This window comes from Canis lupus, chromosome 29 (assembly GCF_003254725.2).
Source record: "Canis lupus dingo isolate Sandy chromosome 29, ASM325472v2, whole genome shotgun sequence".
Taxonomy (NCBI): domain Eukaryota; kingdom Metazoa; phylum Chordata; class Mammalia; order Carnivora; family Canidae; genus Canis; species Canis lupus.
In genome coordinates this window covers 9,558,762-9,575,560 of record NC_064271.1, presented here as the reverse complement: position 1 = coordinate 9,575,560, position 16,799 = coordinate 9,558,762, and the positions used below count along the sequence as shown (strand labels likewise).

General features: G+C 41.9%; 1 protein-coding gene across 3 annotated transcripts in view; it reads left to right on the top strand.

Moving 5' to 3' along the window:
* NSMAF (neutral sphingomyelinase activation associated factor) overlaps positions 1-16,799 on the top strand; it is a 63,728-nt gene that overhangs the window by 32,773 nt on the left and 14,156 nt on the right. For all 3 annotated transcript variants that reach the window (XM_025477792.3, XM_025477791.3, XM_035708515.2), the window contains 9 exons: positions 2,084-2,213; positions 3,895-3,966; positions 4,197-4,305; positions 6,243-6,419; positions 7,872-7,951; positions 8,508-8,598; positions 8,682-8,745; positions 16,289-16,340; positions 16,444-16,564. In XM_025477792.3, coding sequence (XP_025333577.1) covers positions 2,084-2,213; positions 3,895-3,966; positions 4,197-4,305; positions 6,243-6,419; positions 7,872-7,951; positions 8,508-8,598; positions 8,682-8,745; positions 16,289-16,340; positions 16,444-16,564 — 896 coding nt within the window. The remainder of the gene's footprint in view (positions 1-2,083; positions 2,214-3,894; positions 3,967-4,196; positions 4,306-6,242; positions 6,420-7,871; positions 7,952-8,507; positions 8,599-8,681; positions 8,746-16,288; positions 16,341-16,443; positions 16,565-16,799) is intronic.

Below are 16,799 nucleotides of genomic sequence, written 5' to 3'. Positions count from 1 at the left end.
GTCATACCAGTTTTTCATGTGGTATGATTGCATGGTATATCTTTTTCTATCCCTCTACTTTTAACCTGTGTCCTTATTTCTGAAAAACACACACTTTATATAGTTGAGTCTTGCTTTTTATAGTCTGACAACCTCCCTTTTTAATGAGAATGTTTAATTCATTTTTTTGAATTTACTTTTTAGAGAGAAAGCTCCTTCTCTTCACACATGTTGCTCCTCTTCTGGATCTTTAGCATATCTCTTATCTTGAAGTCTCCCTCCAGTGGGTCCCACCTCGAGTCATCTTCTGTTGAATCTTTTCTCTCTTGAGCATGGGTCATATTTCCTTGTTGCTTTGTAAGGTTCTTGTAATTTTCTGTTGCATGCTGGGTACCATGTGTTCAAAGGAACCTTAGAGACCTAACTGAATGCTGCTTTATGTTACCTCCAGAAGTGGTTGCTTGCGCCCACCCCTCTGTCCCCGATCTTGTCCTGGGGGCTCTGGCAGCACCATCTATGATCTAGTGGGGTCAGGGCTTTGTGGCAGCCATGGTTATGTCCCTGTCTCTGCCACCCACTGTTCTTTGGGGGGAGGGATCAGGACTTTCTTCCAGTGGAGCTTGGGATCTGAGCACTCTAAGGACCCTGGAAATAATCTTTGCACCTTCCAGCTGAGCCACTAGCTTTCTGAACCCTGGAAGATTTCCCTCTGCTCTCCACCCAGCTGGCAGCATTTTCGCCCCTCTGCTCTCCAGTCCCGACTCTGCTTTCTGCTTCCGTCTAGACCCCTCTCCATCTTGCAGTCCTCCTTATCTGTGACAGGTGGCTCTTCTTCCTGCCACCCAACACCCAATCGTGGCTCTCTTCATTTAGGTTTCTTTGCATCTTGAGCTTTCCGATGGCTTTTAAAAAGGCTTGTGTAGCTCTTCTAGCTGGTGTGTGTGGTTAGGGTGACAGCTCTAAGGTCCCCTTCACTTCCTAAGGAAGTAGAAGTCTATCTCGTGGGCTTTTGTCCCGTTGTTACTTATAACAATGGGGAGATTTATTTTTAACCCAGTTATGTAACTAAAGAATTGCCTTCAAATACTGATAACTTGGTTGTTTCCCCTCTATTTTTTTTACTAATTAGTAAGCAAAAATAAAATGGACTTTTTCAACTAGTTAAATAATTTAGGAGGGGGTGGTAGAAAAATCACATTTGACTGGTTATACTGTAGTAAAGCCACAAAAGAACATACCTTGGAACTGACATTCAAGTAATTGTAATTATGGACTCATAGCCTTACAAAGTGCTGTGTGAAATAAATGGCACCTATGACTATAAAAATGGGGCTTAGAGATGCAACAATAGAAAAATATGTTAATATAGGAATAGTTTCGAGACCAGTTTATTCTGGAAGAAGAGTTCAGCTATAAAGGGTTGTTTGGTATTACTTATTCGCCTGTCTTCTCTTCTGTGGCACATAAACCCATCTTTCGTTGTTGTTTGAGTTCTCACTACACCATTTAATTTTTTTTTTTTATTTATTTACGATAGTCACACACAGAGAGAGAGAGAGAAGAGGCAGAGACACAGGCAGAGGGAGAAGCAGGCTCCATGGACCGGGAGCCTGACGTGGGACTCAATCCCGGTCTCCAAGATCACGCCCTGAGCCAAAGGCAGGCACCAAACTGCTGCGCCACCCAAGGATCCCTCACTACACCATTTAAAAGAATGTCAGGTTTTTGTCTCTTAAAGAACATCAGTTTTGGGGCAACTGGGTGGCTCAGTCATTGAGCGTCTGACTTTGGCTCAGGTTATGATCCTGGGGTCCTGGGATCGAGTCTCACATCAGACTCCCTGCGGGGAGCCTGCTTCTCCCTCTGCCTCTCTCTGTGTGTCTCTCATGAATAAATAAATAAAATCTTTTTTAAGAAATTAAATAAGTGAAGAACATCAGTTTTACTTAAGCAATGGATTTATATTACCATTTTTCTTGTATTAAGTATAGTGTTTAGACAGATGTCATGTGTAGTCACATTATAGCTCCCTTAAAGAAAGCTAAACCTAGAACATACATTGATTTGTGATTTTTCTTATTGTTGCTGAAAACTGTATTGTCAGATTCCAAAGTGTTTCTGAAAAGCTGCACATGGAATGCAAAGCAGAAATGGTGACACCGCTGGTGACGAATCCAGGACATGTGTGCATCACTGACACAAACCTGTATTTTCAGCCTCTCAATGGGTACCCGGTAAGTAGAGACACAGAGTCAGACGAGAGCCACTTTAGCTCTGGGGTCTTCATCTTTCCTGTGGACTTGACTTCACAGTTACAGTGTTCTCCTATTTTGTCAAGGATCGAAAATCGCCCTCTTCCCCTCCAGCAGCTCTGTGTTTAACAGGCCTCCCTGGGTCATCCTGATGCCTGCTGATCGGATTCCAGCTCTTCTGAACTCTTTTCAGTAATTCCTGGGTCACTTGCTCCTGCTGTGAAAAGTAACCCTGCCCTGCTCCCCCCCAATTTTAGTAAAGGGTTGTTAGAGGTTTCTACCATTCTACTTGGAAGCACTTCTGGAAGAGACCAATGAAATATACTAAAATTAAAGAGAAATGGGTATTTTCTGTATATCTGCTTATGTGTACAAATAAGTGGGTATTTCCTGTTTTTCTTTAGGAGCAAAATCAGTAGATGTGAAGCTGTCACAAGCAATATCTTCTGCCAGGTGGTACACAGGCACATGTGGAGATGCTCTAACTGAGCAGCTGTAGCGTTTCTACCGTGATGGTGGAAACAGTGTCCTCTTTCACAATGACTTTAGATTTGCTGGGCCAGATTGTAAAAGTAAACTCGGATTTCCACAGTAAAATTTGTAGAGATTTGTCACTTTATTTAGATGTGAATACTTTTTGGACTGGTTCATCAGAAGAATAGAAACACTAATACACTCTGATAGTGCATTGGACCATTTGGCAGGGCAGCTTAAAGAACGTGTTTTCTGTCATAGGAAGCTCCGTCCTAGAAGTTCTCCAGGCTGGCCAGTCATTAGGTCCCTGAAACATCTAATACTTTTCTACGTGAACAATGGTGCTGTGACAGTCCTGTCCAGAAGGTGGCGCGGCACCCTCACCCAGCCCTCCCATAGATGCTCACAGTGCTGAAGGGCATTGTCCGCTGGTGTGATAGTGCCTTGGCCACTGCTGTAACTGTGGCTTGTGGGATACTATCTGAGTATGTGCTGTAGCTCCACGATCGATGGGGGAGCATGTATCCCCTCCCACTTCTCTGGGCTAGGATCCTTGACCAGTCTTCAGGCAGTTTCCACATGTGGGCTCTTCCTCCCTCTCACTTAGGAGAAAGGTGGATATGTCACCGTTTAGCCAATCTCAGTGGCTTTTCATTCTCCTATAACTAGTGTTTTAAGCCTCTAAAGAAGCAAGAAAAATTTCCTCCTCATAACAAAAAAAAAATTTAGTGGCCCTGCTTGCTACTATTGTTATGAGCCTTAATACAATATAGTTTTTACGGAGATAAAGAACGAGATTCTAAAAAAAGATGTACTGTGTCAGTTCTAAAAAAAACCATTGATCTATAAAAAGATAGCAGAATTCCTGAGAGGTTATCTGTAGCAGCACTTGAATATCCCTTATCACTCAGCAGCCTTGCAGAACCCTGAATGATACATCAGTGCATTATCATTTGGCAGGTCCTGAGTGGGGGTAGGGAAACTTGTCCATGGTCAGGAAGTAAGTGAGAGAGGACAGACCAGGACATCAAACCAGAAATGCCTGTTCTAAAAGCTCCCTTTCCAACTGTTCACATGTAACACATTGGGAAGGCAAGATTTGGCCACTTTTTCACATTTCTGGTACCAAAGGACAGCTTCTAACTGTGTCTGAATGTTGATTTTTGAGATTGTCTTTCTACTTTTAAAGAAACCTGTGGTCCAGATAACACTCCAAGATGTCCGCCGCATTTACAAAAGGAGGCACGGCCTCATGCCTTTGGTGAGTTCATGTGGAATGTCACTTCTGGGTGGATGATTATCATAGCTTCAGTTCGGCCAATGGTGTATTGACTTTGACTTGTAAGCACTCATGGCATGTTTGAAAAGTGCAAGTATGTTGTATTAAGCACGTTGACTCCAAGTCTTTCTTTTGTACTTCCATAGCTTGTTTTGAGATTGCAAGGTAAATCCAGTGGTATTTATTTTACTGTTTTCTTTCTGAATTTATAGGGCTTGGAAGTCTTTTGCACAGAAGATGATCTCTGTTCTGACATCTACTTAAAGTTCTATGAACCTCAAGATAGAGATGACCTCTATTTTTATATTGCCACATATCTCGGTATGGTGCTCAGCCTTCATTGTATCTGTTCATATGAAGGTAGTTCAACTTTTAAGTACTGAGTTAGGAAGTAAGAGAAGTGCTATCTAGAATCACCTCTCTGGGTCGTCCTCTCAGGGACAAGGTTGGCAAAATGGAATTCTAAAAGCTAAGGGAAATATAAATGATATTTGGTAATAGTTCATTCCAATTGTGCGTTTGAAAAACTCTTGATATTTTTAAATGTTTTTTGTATTTTAACAACCCCCAGGTTGAATGGAGTATAAAGAATCGACCTCATTATTTTTCTGTTCAGTTATGTCTATGTTCATTTATGGAAACCGAGACTTGGTTTCTTAATGTGAAGCAGTGAGTTATCTGGTCATGTGCTTGTGATCGTTAGCTGTGGTCTTAATCACAAAGCTGGAAAACACATAAAAGGAGCACATGAGCCTTCTGTACTCAGTATAGTACCATGAGACTTGATTTGCTTTTCATAGTTTCTAAGTCTCCTGGAAAAATGTGAATTTTCCCACCTTTATTGGAAAGAGCACCTCATTTTTCTTTTTAGGCATAAACATATGAAATTGTATGGTTGAAGTAAATCATTTTTGTTTACAAGTTGTTAGAAAACTAAAATAGGTTGATTTTCAAAAATAGATGTTGGGATTTTATTAATGCCATCTTATCTTCTTCGCTGTTCTTACTCCCTTAGAAATAGAATTTTCCCTCAGAAGAATAGTTTATTTTCAATAAGGAATATATTTTATTTTATAGTTGATTTAGAGTTTATATCTTTTTCTTCTCACATTAAGCTATTATGTTTATTTTAATGCCTGAGTATAGCTCTGGTACAAGTTGACTGTTACTTCCTGCCTCCTGATTAAATTTTTTTTTTCATTTTATTCCTCTAATTGTATAACAAGATTACAACAAAAAACTCAGCTTTCATGGTGAGTCCTAAAATCTCAAGTCAAAACACTTGCCATGACCTAAAAACCTGTCTTCTATAAAGCTTCCTTACTCTCTCTGATCTGATTCCTCGGGTTGGCCAGACTTTTTCTGAGGTGTTGTGAGTGTGGGAAATGAGAATAAGCATTTTGATTTTTTAGGCCCTTTCCTCATAGCTGGTTAGAGAAGAAACTTGGTAAAAATCAGAGGAATAAATATTGAATCAACAGATGAGTTAGATAATTTGCTTGGTCCAGCCAACAAAACACTTAAGGCAGAATCTTCTGAACAAAATAAAACAGTAGAGTCACTTCGCTCCCTGAGAGGAAAGCTGTCCTTACCCCCCCCCTACGGCTGCTGACTAACCCTATGTTTCCTGAGGTAGTCTCAGGGCGGGACGGGGAGCTGCCGGGCTCTGGTCTTTGAGAAGTGCTTTCCTGCCAGAGACCTTTTCTCCTTCACTGGGTTCCTTTCTCACTCCTCACACGCATACATAATACACAGGCATTGGCAAACCTGTGGCTGTACACCTCCTCCTGATCTAAAAGAAAACTTAAAAGACTGTTTTTTGTTTTAATTTCATAAATATTGGGGGCAATAAACTTTTACGAATGGTCACAGCTTCTTAAAGGCATTGAAACTCAAACATTTTGTATATATGGCGGCCTGTATATAATATAGTGAACGTCATCCGTCACCACGTAATACATACATATTTGCTCCATACCTTCATATTTGTTTTACAACAAATATTTAATATATATGATGTATTTTATATCATATGTAATAATATTCCCTCCTGGCGAATATCTTTGGGAGATACGCCAGCTCAGTGCAACAGGTGTTTGGTGAAAACCAACCACGGCCTACCTCGCTTTCTTAAAATGCATTTTTCAAAAAATGCATCGAAGAATCTATATGTAAAGCCTCTAGTTTCTTACGCTCAGTATAATGTAGCCAGGGTTGGCCAAGTTCAGCGGTGACCCTGCGGGCCCTGTTCCCCTCAGAGCACCACGTGGCCGAGCGCACGGCCGAGAGCTACACGCTGCAGTGGCAGCGCGGCCACCTCTCCAACTACCAGTACCTGCTCCACCTCAACAACCTGGCGGACCGCAGCTGCAACGACCTGTCGCAGTACCCCGTGTTCCCCTGGATCATCAGCGACTACTGCAGTGCCGAGCTTGGTAAATGCCACAGGGTGGGGTTTCTGGAGGAAAGGGGGTGTTCCGATTGCCAGCCGTGTTGTATGTGTAGACAGATTAGAACCCATCTGGATTCTTGTACCAAAGGTTGCTAGCTTCCATTCTGATGTACTGGATCAGCGTTATCTAAATTCTGGGGGTTCTTTATGTGTTTTCTCCACTCTCCCTTAAAGTCTTATAATCCTGAAAAGAGGACTCGCAGACTTCTGGAAAGACCCACCCAGAAAGTATGCCTATGATTTTTAAGCCGATGTTGGCGTTATTACCTGTAACGACCACACTTGAGATACTTTTAAGTTTTTCACTTTGAAAATTTGTCTCAGATTGTCCTGTTGTTTTAAAATTCACACTCAAGGGGCGCCTGGGTGGCTAAGTGGTTGAGCCTCTGCCTTTGGCTTAGGTCATGATCCCAGATCCTGCGGTCGAGTCCCACATCAGGCTCTCTAGCCTGCTTCTCCCTCTGCCTATGTCTCTGCCTCTCTCTGTGTGTGTCTCATGAGTAAATAACATCTTTAAAAAGTAAAATAAGATAAAATTCACACTCAAGCATGTGGTTGCCAAAAGTAGTAATCATGCATTACAGAACATTTAGGAAGTACTGGAATATTTAAAGGAGGAAACAAAAATCAATAATTACATAAATGAGAGAGAACCATGTTAACCCTGGGGTATATGTATTTCTCTCAAATTATTGTAACAAAAATGTGACTGTATTATAATTTGATTTTGTAATAGTCTAAATTATATATTGTGAGCAGTGAATTCCTTCTGATAGTTCACTAATCAAACCCTTTCACTTGAAAGAAATAAGAGACTTTCTGGGAATATGATAATTTATTCCTCTGATAAATATTCCGTCCCCAATTCTCGTATTATGTTATTATCAGAGAATAATAATATTCACTCTAATCGACCTTAAATCTTGGTAGAGGAATACTGACTTTTAAAATGTGATTATTTTTTGTTGTTTTCCTTGGAACATAGTTAAAACACAGTTAAAAAAAAATCAGTAATCAGGGCGTTTTCAATTAAGAGCTGCTACTCTTGAGTGACTTGCTAACTCGGAACTCAAGCGCTAACCTTTACAGCTATGTAAGTGACTATCAGAAATACTATAATTCTGGGGTCTGTCTCAATCTTTAAGGGCAGCCCAGGTGGCTCAGCGGTTTGGCACTGCCTTCAGCCCAGGGTGTGATCCTGGAGACCCGGGATCGAGTCCCACGTCGGGCTCCCTGCATGGAGCTTGCTTCTCCCTCTGCCTGTGTCTCTGCCTCTCTCTCTCTCTCTCTCGAATAAATCTTAAAAAAAAAAGAATTATTTGTGGAAAGAAATGTGTGTGCCTATGTATCCATTATGGGGAGGAGATAATGTTATTAAGGATAAGCTTGCCTGCTTTATTTTAATTCATTTTTTAAAATGTATTTATTTCTATAGATTTGTCAAATCCAGGAACCTTCCGGGATCTTAGCAGGCCAGTAGGGGCCCTAAACAAGGAAAGGCTGGAGAGACTCCTGGTACGTGGTTTTGGGGATGCCTGGCTTCTAAGCACCTCCATGAGCCATGGCCTCTGTTTTTGTAGTAAGGGAAACTCCTTTCTCCAAGACTTAGGGGAGGTCTATGATGAGTGACTAGAGGATCTACATCCTATTTTTTCTTACTTTCCTCTCTGCCCTCTGCCTTCCCCTGTAAGTTTATTAGCTGCTCACCCACCCACCGTTTGCTTCTTCTGCCTTCAATTCAGGACATAGGAGACTGTGGCTTGATCACAAATCAGTTTACGGATTTATTTGCACGAAGGTGCTCTCTGGTAAATCACATAAGAGACACATAAAATCCATTCTGTTCAATCCAGCCCAGTGTTGTTCCCACAGAGCCAAGAAAAGCAAAATACTTGTCACAGGAATACTGTGTGTGTTCACAGTTTTCCCCCCCTTTTCTTTTCTCCTTTTCCCCTTTAAGAGAGAAACTAAGGGATATGTATCCATGCCCCAATTTTAGGCTTTGACCAGTTGAGTCAGTCACTATCTTCATGGCCAACATCTAAGCAGGATCTCTCTCCATCTGTTGTAGGCCCGCTACCAGGAAATGCCAGAGCCAAAGTTCATGTACGGCAGTCACTACTCATCCCCGGGTTATGTGCTATTTTATCTTGTTAGGATCGGTAAGATTCTTTATCAACCCTCCCAATTCATGTGGATTCTTCAGAGATTCTGTTCTCTCACTTAACTCTGATTTTCCCTCTAGCGCCCGAGTACATGCTGTGCCTGCAGAATGGAAGATTTGATAATGCAGACCGAATGTTCAACAGGTTTGACCCAATGTTTCACCTACCAGTTTTTAAACTTTCTAATTATAAACATACAATATGTTTGCTCAAAAAACCTGGATACAAAAATGTCAAGAAATGTAAAGAATCACTAATGGGTACATCTATTCCTTTCAGGCTTTTTCTAGTCGTGTGTGTGTGTGTGTGTGTGTGTGTAAGAACTTCTTTTATTTTTATTTTATTTTTTTTAATAATTTTTTTTTATTTTTATTTATTTATGATAGAGAGAGAGAGAGAGGAGAGGCAGAGACACAGGCAGAGGGAGAAGCAGGCTCCATGCACTGGGAGCCCGACGTGGGATTCGATCCCGGGTCTCCAGGATCGCGCCCTGGGCCAAAGGCAGGCGCCAAACCGCTGCGCCACCCAGGGATCCCAGAACTTCTTTTATTTTTTTTTTTTTTTTATTTTTTATTTTTTTATTGCACTGAGTCTTTTTTTTTTTTTTTTTTTTTTTTTTTTTTTTTTTTTATTTATTTATTTTTTTTTTATTGGTGTTCAATTTACTAACATACAGAATAATACCCAGTGCCCGTCACCCATTCACTCCCACCCCCCGCCCTCCTCCCCTTCTACCACCCCTAGTTCGTTTCCCAGAGTTAGCAGTCTTTACGTTCTGTCTCCCTTTCTGATATTTCCCACACATTTCTTCTCCCTTCCCTTATTTTCCCTTTCACTATTATTTATATTCCCCAAATGAATGAGAACATATAATGTTTGTCCTTCTCCGACTGACTTACTTCACTCAGCATAATACCCTCCAGTTCCATCCACGTTGAAGCAAATGGTGGGTATTTGTCATTTCTAATAGCTGAGTAATATTCCATTGTATACATAAACCACATCTTCTTTATCCATTCATCTTTCGTTGGACACCGAGGCTCCTTCCACAGTTTGGCTATAGTGGCCATTGCTGCTAGAAACATCGGGGTGCAGGTGTCCCGGCGTTTCATTGCATTTGTATCTTTGGGGTAAATCCCCAACAGTGCAATTGCTGGGTCGTAGGGCAGGTATATTTTTAACTGTTTGAGGAACCTCCACACAGTTTTCCAGAGTGGCTGCACCAGTTCACATTCCCACCAACAGTGTAAGAGGGTTCCCTTTTCTCCGCATCCTCTCCAACATTTGTTGTTTCCTGCCTTGTTAATTTTCCCCATTCTCACTGGTGTGAGGTGGTATCTCATTGTAGTTTTGATTTGTATTTCCCTGATGGCAAGTGATGCAGAGCATTTTCTCATATGCATGTTGGCCATGTCTATGTCTTCCTCTGTGAGATTTCTGTTCATGTCTTTTGCCCATTTCATGATTGGATTGTTTGTTTCTTTGGTGTTGAGTTTAATAAGTTCTTTATAGATCTTGGAAACTAGCCCTTTATCTGATATGTCATTTGCAAATATCTTCTCCCATTCTGTAGGTTGTCTTTGAGTTTTGTTGACTGTATCCTTTGCTGTACAAAAGCTTCTTATCTTGATGAAGTCCCAATAGTTCATTTTTGCTTTTGTTTCTTTTGCCTTTGTGGATGTATCTTGCAAGAAGTTACTATGGCCGAGTTCAAAAAGGGTGTTGCCTGTGTTCTTCTCTAGGATTTTGATGGAATCTTGTCTCACATTTAGATCTTTCATCCATTTTGAGTTTATCTTTGTGTATGGTGAAAGAGAGTGGTCTAGTTTCATTCTTCTGCATGTGGATGTCCAATTTTCCCAGCACCATTTATTGAAGAGACTGTCTTTCTTCCAATGGATAGTCTTTCCTCCTTTATCGAATATTAGTTGCCCATAAAGTTCAGGGTCCACTTCTGGATTCTCTATTCTGTTCCACTGATCTATGTGTCTGTTTTTGTGCCAGTACCACACTGTCTTGATGACCACAGCTTTGTAGTACAACCTGAAATCTGGCATTGTGATGCCCCCAGATATGGTTTTCTTTTTTAAAATTCCCCTGGCTATTCGGGGTCTTTTCTGATTCCACACAAATCTTAAAATAATTTGTTCTAACTCTCTGAAGAAAGTCCATGGTATTTTGATAGGGATTGCATTAAACGTGTATATTGCCCTGGGTAACATTGACATTTTCACAATATTAATTCTGCCAATCCATGAGCATGGAATATTTTTCCATCTCTTTGTGTCTTCCTCAATTTCTTTCAGAAGTGTTCTATAGTTTTGAGGGTATAGATCCTTTACATCTTTGGTGAGGTTTATTCCTAGGTATCTTATGCTTTTGGGTGCAATTGTAAATGGGATTGACTCCTTAATTTCTCTTTCTTCAGTCTCATTGTTAGTGTATAGAAATGCCACTGACTTCTGGGCATTGATTTTGTATCCTGCCACGCTACCGAATTGCTGTATGAGTTCTAGCAATCTTGGGGTGGAGACTTTTGGGTTTTCTATGTAGAGTATCATGTCATCGGCGAAGAGAGAGAGTTTGACTTCTTCTTTGCCAATTTGAATGCCTTTAATGTCTTTTTGTTGTCTGATTGCTGAGGCTAGGACTTCCAGTACTATGTTGAATAGCAGTGGTGAGAGTGGACATCCCTGTCTTGTTCCTGATCTTAGGGGAAAGGCTCCCAGTGCTTCCCCATTGAGAATGATATTTGCTGTGGGCTTTTCATAGATGGCTTTTAAGATGTCGAGGAATGTTCCCTCTATCCCTACACTCTGAAGAGTTTTAATCAGGAATGGATGCTGTATTTTGTCAAATGCTTTCTCTGCATCCAATGAGAGGATCATATGGTTCTTGGTTTTTCTCTTGCTGATATGATGAATCACATTGATTGTTTTACGGGTGTTGAACCAGCCTTGTGTCCCAGGGATAAATCCTACTTGGTCATGGTGAATAATTTTCTTAATGTACTGTTGGATCCTATTGGCCAGTATCTTGTTGAGAATTTTTGCATCCATGTTCATCAGGGATATTGGTCTGTAATTCTCCTTTTTGGCGGGGTCTTTGTCTGGCTTTGGAATTAAGGTGATGCTGGCTTCATAGAACGAATTTGGAAGTACTCCATCTCTTTCTATCTTTCCAAACAGCTTTAGGAGAATAGGTATGATTTCTTCTTTAAACGTTTGATAAAATTCTCCTGGGAAGCCATCTGGCCCTGGACTCTTGTGTCTTGGGAGGTTTTTGATGACTGCTTCAATTTCCTCCCTGGTTATTGGCCTGTTCAGGTTTTCTATTTCTTCCTGTTCCAGTTTTGGTAGTTTGTGGCTTTCCAGGAATGCGTCCATTTCTTCTAGATTGCCTAATTTATTGGCGTATAGCTGTTCATAATATGTTTTTAAAATCGTTTGTATTTCCTTGGTGTTGGTAGTGATCTCTCCTTTCTCATTCATGATTTTATTAATTTGAGTCTTCTCTCTCTTCTTTTTAATAAGGCTGGCTAATGGTTTATCTATCTTATTAATTCTTTCAAAGAACCAACTCCTGGTTCTGTTGATCTGTTCCACAGTTCTTCTGGTCTCGATTTCGTTGAGTTCTGCTCGAATCTTTATTAACTCCCTTCTTCTCTTGGGTGTAGGATCTATTTGCTGTTTTTTCTCTAGCTCCTTTATGTGTAAGGTTAGCTTTTGTATTTGAGTTCTTTCCAGTTTTTGAATGGATGCTTGTATTGCGATGTATTTCCCCCTTAGGACTGCTTTTGCTGCATCCCAAAGATTTTGAACGGTTGTATCTTCATTCTCATTAGTTTCCATGAATCTTTTTAATTCTTCCTTAATTTCCTGGTTGACCCTTTTATCTTTTAGCAGGATGGTCCTTAACCTCCATGTGTTTGAGGTCCTTCCAAACTTCTTGTTGTGATTTAGTTCTAATTTCAAGGCATTATGGTCCGAGAATATGCAGGGGACAATCCCAATCTTTTGGTATCGGTTCAGACCCGATTTGTGACCCAATATGTGGTCTATTCTGGAGAAAGTTCCGTGTGCGCTTGAGAAGAATGTGTATTCAGTTGAGTTTGGATGTAAAGTTCTGTAGATATCTGTGAAATCCGTCTGGTCCAGTGTATCATTTAAAGCTCTCGTTTCTTTGGAGATGTTTTGCTTAGAAGACCTATCGAGTATAGAAAGAGCTAGATTGAAGTCACCAAGTATAAGTGTATTATTATCTAAGTATTTCTTCACTTTGGTTAATAATTGATTTATATATTTGGCAGCTCCCACATTCGGAGCATATATATTGAGGATTGTTAAGTCCTCTTGTTGAATAGATCCTTTAAGTATGATATAGTGTCCCTCTTCATCTCTCACTACAGTCTTTGGGGTAAATTTTAGTTTATCTGATATAAGGATGGCTACCCCTGCTTTCTTTTGAGGACCATTCGAATGGTAAATGGTTCTCCAACCTTTTATTTTCAGGCTGTAGGTGTCCTTCTGTCTAAAATGAGTCTCTTGTAGACAGCAAATAGATGGGTCCTGCTTTTTTATCCAGTCTGAAACCCTGCGCCTTTTGATGGGGTCATTAAGCCCGTTCACATTCAGAGTTACTATTGAGAGATATGAGTTTAGTGTCATCATGATATCTATTCAGTCTTTGTTTTTGTGGACTGTTCCACTGAACTTCTTCTTAAAGGGGAATTTTAAGAGGCCCCCTTAAAATTTCTTGCAGAGCTGGTTTGGAGGTCACATATTCTTTTAGTTGCTGCCTGTCTTGGAAGCTCTTTATCTCTCCTTCCATTTTGAATGAGAGCCTTGCTGGATAAAGTATTCTTGGTTGCATGTTCTTCTCATTTAGGACCCTGAATATATCCTGCCAGCCCTTTCTGGCCTGCCAGGTCTCTGTGGAGAGGTCTGCTGTTACCCTAATACTCCTCCCCATAAAAGTCAGGGATTTCTTGTCTCTTGCTGCTTTAAGGATCTTCTCCTTATCTTTGGAATTTGCAAGCTTCACAATTAAATGTCGAGGTGTTGAACGGTTTTTATTGATTTTAGGGGGGGATCTCTCTATTTCCTGGATCTGAATGCCTGTGTCCCTTCCCAGATTAGGAAAGTTTTCAGCTAGAATTTGTTCAAATACATATTCTGGCCCTCTGTCCCTTTCGGCGCCCTCGGGAACCCCAATTAAACGTAGGTTTTTCTTCCTCAGGCTGTCGTTTATTTCCCTTAATCTATCTTCATGGTCTTTTAATTGTTTGTCTCTTTTTTCCTCAGTTTCCCTCTTTGCTATCAACTTGTCTTCTAGGTCACTCACTCGTTCTTCCACCTCGTTAACCCTCGTCGTTAGGACTTCTAGTTTGGATTGCATCTCATTCAATTGATTTTTAATTTCTGCCTGATTAGCTCTAAATTCTGCAGTCATGAAGTCTCTTGAGTCCTTTATACTTTTTTCTAGAGCCACCAGTAGCTGTATAATAGTGCTTCTGAATTGGCTTTCTGACATTGAATTGTAATCCAGATTTTGTAACTCTGTGGGAGAGAGGACTGTTTCTGATTCTTTCTTTTGAGGTGAGGTTTTCCTTCTAGTCATTTTGCTCAGTGCAGAGTGGCCAAAAGCAAGTTGTATTGGGAAAAAGAGAAAAAGAGAGGAGAGAAAGAAGGAAAGAAAAGAGAAAGAGAAAAAAAAAAGGGGAAGAAAAAGAAAAAAAAACGAAAAAAAAAAAAAAAAAAAAAGAAGAAAAAGAGAAAGAAAAAGAAAGGAGAAAAAAAGGGGGTGGGGGAAGGAAACAAATCAAAAAGCAAAACAAAACAAAAACAAAAACAAACAAACAAAAAAAGAACCACCGGGGAGTATCTTCTGATTCTGTGTACTTTAAGTCCCTTGGCTTCTCCTGGAAGTTGTCCGTCTAGCTGGTGTTCTGGGGGAGGGGCCTGTTGTGCTGATTTTCAGGTGTTAGCAGTTGGGGGAGTTGCTGTGCCCCTGCCTGGTGCAGGGCTCGGTGGGGGTTGTTTACCCCGTGAGGCCGCAGGAGGAACAGCCCCAGTGGCGGGGCAGCTCTGGAAACCTGGATTCAGCTCCGGCAGGAACTCCGTTTGCAGGGCCTGGAGGCTCCGGGGCGGGGCCGCTGATGTGCTCAGCTGGGGCAGGAGTGTCCTTGCTGTCCTGGGCCCTCCCGGCCCCTGCCTGTCCCGGGGGAGGCCGGATCCTGGGCTGTGTCCCGGCGCCCTGTGCTCCGGAGCCTGCGCTGGTGGATTCGCGCTCCCGGGCCGCGCAGCCCCCTCCGTGGAGCCGCCGCCCGAGCCCCTCCGAGCTGCTCCTGGAACCGCGCAGCCCCCTCCGCACGGAGCCTCTTCCTCTGCACGAGCCCCTCCGAGCTGCTCCCGGGGCCGCGCAGCCCCCTCCGCGGAGCCGCCGCCCGAGCCCCTTCAGCTGCTCCGGGTCCCGCCGTGCGCGCTGCAGCCCTTAGGGAGCTCGGCGCACTCTCCTGGGCGCGCAGCTGCTGTTACTGTCCCCGGGAGCCCGAGGGCATCCTCGCCCTCCTGGGTCCTGCTCCAAATCCCCGCGAGCCCCTTTCCCCCGGGAAGGTCGGTGCAGCTCCTGCTCCTCCGGGACGGGGCTCTCCTGTCCTGGGGACACTCGCCCCGGCCTCAGCCCGGCTCCTCGCGGGGCCCCTCCCCCTTGGAGGCCTTTGTTCCTTTATGTCTTTTTCCCCGTCTTCCTACCTTGATAGAAGCGCGAACTCTTTTCACTGTAGCATTCCAGCTGGTCTCTCTTTAAATCTCAGGCCGAATTCATAGATTTTCAGGATAATTTGAAGGTTTTCTAGGTAGTTTGGTGGAGACAGGTGATTTGGAGACCCTACTCTTCCGCCATCTTGCTCCTCCCCCCCAGAACTTCTTTTAAATACAGCTTTTGTCCTGCCTGTCCTAGCCTTGTATTAGATGTTGAAGTTTTCCCCATGTTATCAAATGTTCTTCAGTGACTTTTAAATTATTGTATCACATCCTAATATATGCCATAATTTAAGTATTTTCACTGTCTCTGCATTGTTGGACATTTAGACTGTTTCCAGTATCTCATTATTCTAAATAATTCTGCTGTGAATTGAATATAATTTCCTATAAGTATTTAAATGACTTTTTTTAATTATAAAAGGAATATTTCCTTGCCAAAAAGTTAGAAAATACAAAGAAGAAAATTAAGTTCACTTGACCTCCCAACCACACTTAGATAATATTCATTGTTAATCCTTTGGTCTATGTCTCTCCAGTCTTTTTCTAAACTGTATGCATGTTTCTTTTGAATTCTTTTTGAAATGAGCTATTGAAACAGCCGTGCTAGATTATCCGTGTTTATGTACCACCCTGTGTTGGCCTGTCAATGAGGCAGTGTGCATGCACGGAGGCTCATGGTGTAGGCTTGGAGATGCCCTGTCTGCATCTGTGTCCTCACCCGGTGTCACTCCCCACATGAGCTCTGAGGAGCCGTCTCATCTCTTCTGTCAAAGGGGGATCCTGACACAGTTGTTGAGAGTAATGAGTTAGAGAAACAGGTTAATACAGGTGAAGTGTAGGACAACACTTAGGTGTATAGACAGTGCTGTGGTTGCTATTTCCAGACCCAAGACTTCAGATCAGTTAATTTTTTTTTTATCTAGTATTGGAGAAACTTGGAAAAACTGTTTGGATGGTGCAACAGATTTTAAAGAGGTAAGCAGTTAATAAAGGTAATAATTCACTGGACTTGTGGTTTCTAACTGCTTTAAAAAAATGTTCATTGCTGTTCTCTCCCCCACCCCCGCGAAACTTTCAGTTGATTCCAGAATTCTATGGTGATGATGTCAGCTTTTTAGTCAATAATCTGAAGTTGGATCTGGGAAAGAGACAAGGAGGACAGATGGTTGATGATGTGGAACTTCCCCCCTGGGCACGGAGTGAGTACCACCTTGGAAGTACTGACTTAGAGCAATGTTTCACCTGGGGGGACCGTTTCAGTATTATGATTTAGTTGCCTGGATTTTTAAAAACTAATAGTATAATTCTCTATGTAAATGAGGCGCTGTCAGTCCTGTTCCAAATCAGAAATAGTCTGTGAGTCTACAATGTAAAAACGTGGAAGACCTAAATGTTGTAAAGATGATTTTCACCACTCCCCTCTCCCTGCCAAAA